This window comes from Solanum lycopersicum, chromosome 7 (assembly GCF_036512215.1).
Source record: "Solanum lycopersicum chromosome 7, SLM_r2.1".
Classification (NCBI taxonomy): domain Eukaryota; kingdom Viridiplantae; phylum Streptophyta; class Magnoliopsida; order Solanales; family Solanaceae; genus Solanum; species Solanum lycopersicum.
In genome coordinates, this window is record NC_090806.1 from 26,825,348 (window position 1) to 26,835,052 (window position 9,705).

The 9,705-nt window shown below is 38.0% G+C and overlaps 1 protein-coding gene across 1 annotated transcript in view; it reads right to left on the reverse strand.

Moving 5' to 3' along the window:
* Nucleotides 1–9,153: 9,153 nt before the first annotated feature.
* The window catches only part of LOC138337375 (uncharacterized), a 1,065-nt gene continuing 513 nt past the window's right edge, over nt 9,154–9,705 (reverse strand). Inside the window, exon 1 of the mRNA XM_069287285.1 lies at nt 9,154–9,705. This exon is cut by the window's right edge and continues 513 nt beyond it. Within this exon, the coding sequence (XP_069143386.1) occupies nt 9,154–9,705 (552 nt within the window).

Sequence of the window (9,705 nt, forward strand, 5' to 3'; positions counted from 1 at the left end):
GTTTATTTAATATATATATATATATATATATATATATATATATATATATATATATATATATGTGTGTATTTTTAACAATCAAAAAAAACTTATCTAATAAAAATTATATTTATGTTTTTTATTCTTATATCTTTTAAATAAACTTAATGAAAATAATAAAAAAGTCAAAATATATTTAATGTAGATTTATAAAATTATTTATGCTCTAAAAATTGGTGTTAAACTTTAAATTCGGTCAAAAATTACGTGTCTACAGTTTGCCCCTCTTTGACTGGAAACATAAAAAGTTTTCAGACAAAGAAGTAGATAAAGTGACAAGTTTTGGCCAAACACTTATTTGAAAGACCAAAATTTGTGCGACTGAGTCCTTGTTTGGACATCCTACAGATCCCGCGTGATAAGGGAATCAGGCCACTTGTAGTTCGAGGAGATAAAGTGATGAGTTAAAAGTTAAGTGAGGTTTCATCGAGGCTCCTGATCGCGGCTCTTATCCTTACATAAAAATTGAAAACTATTAGTCAAAAGAAAAACAAGTGTACAAAATTCTATCCACGCAGCTTTTCTTGAATCTTCACTTGAATTTTGACTTTAAGATATCACCTTGATTTTTGGGTGAATATCTTAACTTAGAATTGGAATGGAGGCTGAACTTGCCACTTAGACGGATCTTTTGACATTCTTCAAAATGATCACTTGAAAAATGCTCTTGAATGAATGCGTGTTTTCTTGATCAAAAGTTAACTAGTAAAAGATGTGTGAAAGTCAGGCTGCTACATGCATTGAAGAAGCTAATTTTTACCATCATGGAATTGTTTATTCTAAAAAATTTGAAGCTTTGTTCTTCAATTTCAAATCCCGGTCTCGCTTAAGAAAACCTGAGAACCACCACAATCAAACAAAAAAATAAATAAATTTTTGCCCCAGTTTTCACTGGGAAAAGTTTTGTGAGTTATTAACAAATATAAATATAAACCATAAACTTCGGCTAGGAAGTGTTTATTTCAGGAGAAAATAAAACTAAAAATCTATAATAGGAAGTGTTAATCCTATGAGAAAGTAATCTACTCCCATTATTCAAGAGGGTCCTGCTAGTCCCATTATCCAGGAGGGTCCTGCTAGTCCCATTATCCAGGAGGGTCCTGCTATTCCCATTATCCAGGAGGGTCCTGCTATTCCCATTATATAGGAGGGTCCTGTTAGTCCCATTATCCAGGAGGGTCCTGCAATACCCATTATCCAAGAGTGTCCTGTTAGTCCCATTATCCAGGAGGGTCCTGCTAATCCCATTATCCAGGAGCGTCCTGCTATTCCCATTATCCAGGAGGGTCCTGCTAATCCCATTATCCAGGAGGGTCCTGCTAGTCCCATTATCCAGGAGGGTCCTGCTAATCCCATTATCCAGGAGGGTCCTGCTAGTCCAATTATCCAGGAGTGTCCTGCTAATCCCATTATCCAGGAGAGTCCTACTATTCGCATTATCCAGGAGGGTCCTGTTTGTCCCATTATCCAGGAGGGTCCTACTAGTCCCATTATCCAGGAGGGTCCTGCTAGTCCCATTATCCTGGAGGGTCCTGCTAATCCCATTATCCAGGAGGGTCCTGCTGATAAAGTTTTGAACGAACTAATAATACCAACGAAACATTGTGAATGCTATCTTAATTATTTGGAAGATCATTCAAGGAGAAAAATAAAAATAATAGTAATAAATAAAGTAAATATTCCAACAATCAAGTAATTGTTATTTTGATATATATTAGCCAACATTCATATAATATTCCACAAGTCTTTATTGTAGGGTTTCCATTTCGCTTGCTGCAGACTAGGTTGAACATCTAGGTTCCTCGAATCTCAATCTTGAAACAACTTGTGTCCCTGCTTCAACAAAGAAAATTTGTGAGTTTGAAAAGGTGGTGGTTGGTTTGTGGTTCCATCTTTCGACAAGGGCGGCTCAAACACTTATGACGCTTTGATTGTTTCCAACGGTCAATACTTCTTATTGATTGATAGTACTTTCATCCGAATTTGCTTACTTTGGGACCTAAATCCAATGTCTTTATCTCACAACACTCATTGTTTAGCGTTCATAGGATCAGAGAATTTTCAAATTCAATACTTGAAGACAGATTAACTCAGTAGCCTGATGCTTTGTCTAGTACCGACTAGAGACTTGGTAGCGAGTCTTGAAATTCCTTTATAGTTTTTTTTGACAAAGACTCGACTCAAATGCACACCAAAAAAGTGAAGAAAAAAGTATAAGAAAATTGCGAACTATATGAGAATAAAAAAAATATTTGATGAAGACTCTTTTTTTTGTAAGAAGAAGAAAGAAAAACTTATCTGAGTGTGGAGCCGAGGCTATTGATCCTGCCATGCAATTTGAATTTATTTCCAGACTTGGCTATCCAATGTATTCATCAACCATTATTGATTATTCAATCTTGATATGGAATCCCGACACTTAATGAAGCCATAAATAATTTGGAACCCTTATACACTTTTTGATATTCACGAAGGTCTTTGGCGCTAAAACTCTATCATGTTAATTGCTCCAACTCACGTCCGTCTTATGGTGCATGTCAGAATTTTCACCAATAAGACTCTCTTATATTCAACTCCTTTTTGCCTTACGGTGCCCACTTAGGGTTTTCACCAATAAGACTCTCATTTTTATTTCTTTTTACTCACATTTGTCTTATGGCGCCGATTCAGGATTTCTTACCTACCCTTAACCAACTTACTTTCGACATATCAAGGGTTGATGCAAAGACCTTTTTTTTTTTGCTTTAGATGATGGGGTTGATTTTGAGCTTTGAGTTGAGACCAAATGAATAAACAAACGACTTTTACCCCAGTATACTACAATATAAATTTTTGGATTTTTATTTGGTTTAACCGAACCCAATATTAGGGTTGCCTACGTATCTTGCCAAAACAAGAATCAGGTCACACGTAGTTCAGGCAATTTGTTTTGTCTTTTTTTTTTGTTTTTGTTTTGAAAAGTCAAGGACACAGCATAACCAAGAGATCCAATTGAAACAACCCTTGAAATGTTTAGCCCAAACATAAGGGTTTCTAATGTCGAAACTCAATCATGTGTAATATCTTTTCACAGCATCAGCATTGACAACCGTTTCTGTCACTTTGCCCTCTATATCTGCTAAGTAAAGAGCACCATTGGGTAATACCCTTTTAACAACGAATGGTCCTCTCCAATTTGGAGAAAATTTGCCTTTGGTTTCGGCATGATGTGGCAAAATACGTCTCAACACTAATTGACCCTCTTCAAAATGTCTGGGATGCACCTTTTTGTTGTATGCCCGTGCCATTCTTTTCTGTTATAATTGTCCATGACATACTGATGTCAGACGCTTCTCATCAATCAAACTTAATTGCTCTAACCGAGTTTTGATCCACTCATCATTATCAATATCAACCTCCACAATGTTTCATAAATATGGGATCTAAATCTCTGCAGGTATAACTGCCTCAGTCCCGTATACCAGTGAATATGGGGTAGCGCCCACTGACGTACAGACTGTAGTGCGATAACCCAACAAAGCAAAAGGCAACTTTTCCTACCATTGTCGAGAACTTTGCACCATCTTACGAAGTATCTTTTTTATATTTTTGGTAGCAGCTTTTACAGCCCCATTTGCCTTTGGGCGATACGGAGTAGAATTTCGATGCTCAATCTTAAATTGGTAGCATACCTCTTGCATTAAGTGGATGTTGAGATTTGAGGCGTTATCAGTTATAATCACCTTTGGAATACCAAATCGACAGATGATGTTGAAACGGATGAAATCCACCACGACCTTCTTCGTCACTGACTTGAAAGTTACTGCTTGCACCAACTTTGTAAAATAATCAATAGCCACCAAGATGAAACTGTGACCATTCGATGCTTTTTGTTCTATCGGTCCAATCACATCCATTCCCCATGCCACGAAAGGCCATGGAGTGGACATTACATGCAACTCAGAAGGAGTAGAATGTATCAAATCACCATGTATTTGACATTCATGACATTTACGAAAAAATCGTATGGAATCCTGCTCTATGGTGAGCCAATAATATCCTGCTAGAAGTATCTTTTTAGCTAGAACATATCCATTCATATGGGGTCCACAAACTCCTGAGTGTACTTCAATCATGATTGTGGAAGCCTCTTGAGCATTTACACACCTTAGAAGACCTAAATCGGGTGTCTTCTTGTACATTATGCCTCCGCTTAAGAAAAAACCCCTTTCTAGTCGTCGAATAGTCCTTTTTTGATTACTAGTTACATCTGACGGACATTCTCCAGACCGAAGATAAGTTTTGATATCATGAAACCAAGGCTTACCTTCAAATTCCTCCTCAATCATGTTGCAATAGGCATGTTGATCACGAATTTGTATGTATAAAGGGTTGATATGGGCGTCATCAGGGTGTTGGAGCATCAAAGATAAAGTGGCCAATGCATCTGCAATGTCATCGTGCATTCTGGGAATGTGTCTAAACTTTATCTACATGAATAGTTGACAAAGAACTTGTAAACAATGTTGATATGGTATGAGCTTTGGGTCTCAAGTTTCCCATTCTCCTTGAATTTGATAACTAGTAAGTTTGAGTCTCTTAGCACTAACAATTCTTGGATGCCCATGTCAACAGCTAACCTCAGACCAAAAATGCACGCTTCGTACTCAGATATATTATTAGTACAATAGAATCTAAGTTGGGCTGATATAGGGTAATATTCCCCTGATTTAGACATAAGAACAACTCCTATTCCAACTCCTTTCCTGTTAGAGGCACCATCAAAGAATAACTTCCAACCTTGATCGTTATCGTGAATAACTTCATCGATACAAGATATATCTTCATCTGGAAAATAGGTTTTAAGTGTTTCATATTCTTCATCAATAGGGTTCTCTGCCAAATGATCTGCCAATTCTTGAGCTTTCATTGAGGTCTTCGTTATTTAGATAATGTCGAACTCTGCGAGCAATATTTGCCATTTCGTGAGCCTGCTTGTGGGCATGGGCTTTTGAAAAATATATTTCAACGGATCCATACAAGAGATGAGATAAGTAGTGTAAGATTAAAGATAATGTTTCAACTTCTGTGCTACCCATGTTAGGGCACAACACGTTCTTTCAAGAAGGGTGTACTTCGCTTCGTAAACGATAATCTTCTTGCTGAGGTAATAAATAGCCCGCTCTTTCTTCCCAGTGTCATCATGCTGACCCAGTGCAAAACCAAAAGAATTATCCAGTACCAACATATACAATATCAAAGGTCTTCCCGGCTCGGGAGGAACAAACACAGGGGGATTCGATAGGTAATTCTTAATTCTTTTCAAAGATTCTTGACATTCTTCGGTCCACTCGACTGTGGCATTCTTTTTCAAAAACTTAAAGATGGGCTCACAAGTTGTTGTGAGTTGAGCGATGAATCTGCTGATGTAGTTTAACCTTCCTAGAAGGCTCATAACCTCAGTTTTGTTCTTTGGAGGTGGCAACTCTTGAATTGCTTTTATTTTTGAAGGATCCAACTCGATACCTCTTCGACTGACTACAAACCCCAAAATCTTCCCCGATGGTACTCCAAATACACATTTTGCATGATTAAGATTGAGATTATACCTGCAGAGCCTTTCGAAGAATCTCCTTAAGTCTTTCACATGATCTAACTGTTTTTTAGATTTAATGATAACATCATCCACATAAACTTCGATTTCTCTATGCATCATATCGTGAAACATGGTTGTCATTGCTCTCATATAAGTTGCCCCTGCATTTTTTAATCCAAAAGGCATAACACGATAACAATATGTACCCCATGGAGTGATAAAAGATATTTTTTCTGCATCTTCATCATCCATAATAATCTGATGGTAGCCCGCATAACAATCCACAAAAGATGCAACCTCATGTTTAGCAAAATTATCCAATAAAATATGGATGTTAGGCAAAGGAAAATCATCTTTTGTACTTGCCTTATTCAAATCACGATAATCAACACACATTCGAACTTTGCCGTCTTTCTTAGGGACAGGTACAATATTGGCTAACCAAGAAGGATATTGAGCGACTTGAATGACTTTGGCCTCAAGTTGTTTTGTGATCTCCTATTTAATTATTTCACTCATGTCGGTTTTGAGTTTTCTGAACTTCTTCTTTATCGGAGGAAAATTAGGATCAATTGGCAACTTGTGAACAACCATGTTCGTGCTTAATCCAGGCATGTCATCATAAGATGAAACAAAAACACCTTTGTAATCAAACAGGTCCTGGATTATATCATCCTTTTGATGTCGAACATGCACACTTATCTTAGTCTCCTTAATAATTTCCTGATCCCCCAAATTTATCGTCTCAGTTTCACTCATGTTTGGATTTGACTTATTTTCAAAATGATTAAAATCCCTCCTTACTTCTTCAAACACTCTGTCTTCATCATGTTTGATTTCTTGGCTTATTATTTCAATATTAGATCAAAGATTAGATTGGATATTAAGATCTGGCGAAAAATTCTGCATGCATTTCATATCATTAGAATCGGCACAGAAAGAACTGTATAAAAGAAAATGAACAAATACATTAGATTGAAATAAAGATGCAATTACATCCTACTGAAAAGGGAAATAGAATGTTTGAAATAAAACGACAAGATAAAATCTGAATTACAATCCTTGAATGAATCGGATGACAAAAGAAAAAACAAGATAGACTACCAGGACTCGTCTTTAACGGGGAAAGGGCTGGCCTCCCAATTGTTTAGATTAACATCAGGACCAATGAATTGCACATCTCTGTCGCTAGTGCTTTCTCCGAGTTCCACCATATCAACCTCGACAAATAAATCTTGAAAATAGTTGATCATTTCTTCGCTAACTTTCATCACTGGCTCTGGAAAAGATGATTGATAAGATTCTGTTGCGCGGGGTTTGATGAAAGATTTGTAGATTGGTTGTGTAGGCTTGGTAAGTGACCATACATCTCTCTTCTGCTTCTTTGCCTTCATTTTATCTTCGACTCCAGGCTGGTAGCCTAAGACAAAAGTACCGATGCTCTTTCGTAGACTCACAGGATAAGCTCTTCCTTGCAAGCAGATTCCTAAGCCTTTACCCGGCTCAAACCCATGTTTCAGCAATTCATTCACCACCATTATAGACGCGATGGGCATATTTGGTTTTGAAATGATACTCCCCTCGGGGACATGCTCAATAACCACTACCTCAGAATCTTGATAAACTAGTGTCTCATTCTCATTATCCGCATTGATAAAAGGGAAGGAAGAGTCTTTGTAGATTGAAAAATCCCCCTCACCATGAACAATTACCTCTTGTCGGCCGTGTTCAAGCTTAATCATTTGATGCAACGTTGAGGGGACTGCTCCAGCCCTATGCACAGATGGCCTCCCCAACAATAGATTGTAGGACGCGTTGATATCCAACACTTAAAAATTCATAGCGAAATCCACAGGTCCTATGGTTAGTACGAGATCTATCTCACCAATAACATCTGTTTTTGACCCACCAAAAGCTCTAACACATACCTTGTTGGGTTAGACCCTTTCAGCACTAACATTCAATTTTTGTAGAGTTGATAAAGGACAAATATTTGCTCCAAATCCTCCATCAAGTAGAATTCGAGTGACATATGAAAGCACATACTTTACAGTGATATGTAGGCCTTGGTTATGTCATGTACCTTCTTTGGGTAGTTCATCATCTTAAAAGGTGATGTGGTTTACCTCAAATATTCTCCCAGCAATCTTCTCTAACTGACTCACTGTAACTTTACTAGGAACATGTGCTTCATTCAAAATTTCTCATTAAAGCCTTACGATGTTCATCAGAATGTATTAGCAAAGACAACAAAGAGATTTGGGATGGAGTTTTTCTTAATTGTTCAACCACGAAGTAGTCTGATAGTTTCATCTTCCTTAGGAATTCCTCTGCCTCTCCTTCAGTGACCGGACTCTTTATTTGTATTTGGTCATTTTTTGTTTTCCTTAATTCCATCGGGGCATAACATCTTCCTGAACGGGTTATTCCTCCCACTTCATCTATTTCTTCATTAATTTCTTTTCCCTTGTATGTCACGACAGTAGGTTCATAGTTCCAAGGAACAACTTTAGGGTTAGTCATTGGGAGCTGGGATACTGGCCTGATAATCACAGGAGGAATATGGGCCCCTTGCACGATCAAGATAGGTTTGTTTGGCCTTTTTGGAACAAACAATTTTGCCTTACTCGGACTTGCCCAAACAATTTCAAGGGCTCCTTTCACAGTTAAGATGGGTGTGTTTGATGGACTCAACTTTTCTAACACACTTTCCGCCCCTAAAGACATCATTTTTCTTAAATCAACAACATTTGCTGACTTCTCAATGCCAGTTCCAACCGTAAGGATTGGCTTATACGGAGATGCAAACTCTTCATGACCCTTCATCATTTTTAGAATGTTTGTTTCAGTATGCCTCAGCAATGGATTTTGATTGATGTTGGGTCCATTCGGACTTTCAACTATAATTCAATTAGAATCGATCAAATCCTTAATGGCCCTTTTCAAATACTAACATCTCTCTATGTTGTGCCCTGGGGCATTAGAACAATATGTGCAATGTTGAGAATAATCCAAATTTCTCGGGGGAGGATTCGACATCTTTCTCTCAATAGGACTCAAAATATTCAACGTGCTTAATTTTTGGAACAAGCTAGCAGACGACTCCCGAATAGGAGTGAACTCATCTTTAACGCCATCTCCCTTTTTGTATTGTGGTCTAGGACGAAAAGGAATTCTAGCAGTATTTTGATGAACTTGTGGGGGTGGTGGATGATTTTGTGAAGTTGGTGCACGCCATTGTGGATAAGAAGGGGGTGCAATTGGTTGTGCATTAAAAACATGATATAGACTCTATGGGACAAAATATTGTGGAGCTTGGGAAGGAAAATAGTGTTGTGGGGAATTACCTAGAACATGAGTCCTAGGCGCTGATACAATAGTGGTCACATCCTTCCTTCTCTTCTTCCCTCCAATATTTCCAGAACCATTTTGAAGCACTTGTGTTGTGGCTTTTAAGGCAGTTTGACTTACAATCTTCCCAGACTTGATGTCATTTTCCACCATTTCCCCTACCTTAATAACTTCAGCAAATGTCTTCCCTACGCAGAAAGCAGGTAGTGAAAGTAATCAGGTTCTTGCGCCTGGAGAAAAACGTCAATCATCTCTGACTCCTTCATCGGTGGTTTAACCCTAGCAGCTTGTTCCCTCCATCTGATAGCATATTCACGAAAATTTTCTGTGGTATTTTTCCTCATGTTGGCTAACGAGGAGCGATCTGGAACAATGTCAATATTATATTGGAATTGCTGTACAAAACATCGAGCCAAATCGTCCCATGTGTGCCAGTTGGTGATATGTTTATCTATGAACCATTCAGATGCAATCCCTACTAAGCTTTCCCCAAAATAGGCCATAAGTAACTCTTCTTTTCCCTCTGCACCCCTCAATTGGTTGCAATACCTCTTTAGATGAGCTACGGGGTCTCCGTGACCATCATATTTTTCAAACTTTGTAGTTTTAAAACCAGCAGGTAAATGGACGTGAGGAAACATACACAAGTCACTGAATGAGACGCCTTTGTGGCCTTCTAGTCCTTGCATATCTCTTATGCTCTGTTCCAAACTCTTCATTTTCTTAGTCCTTTCTTCATG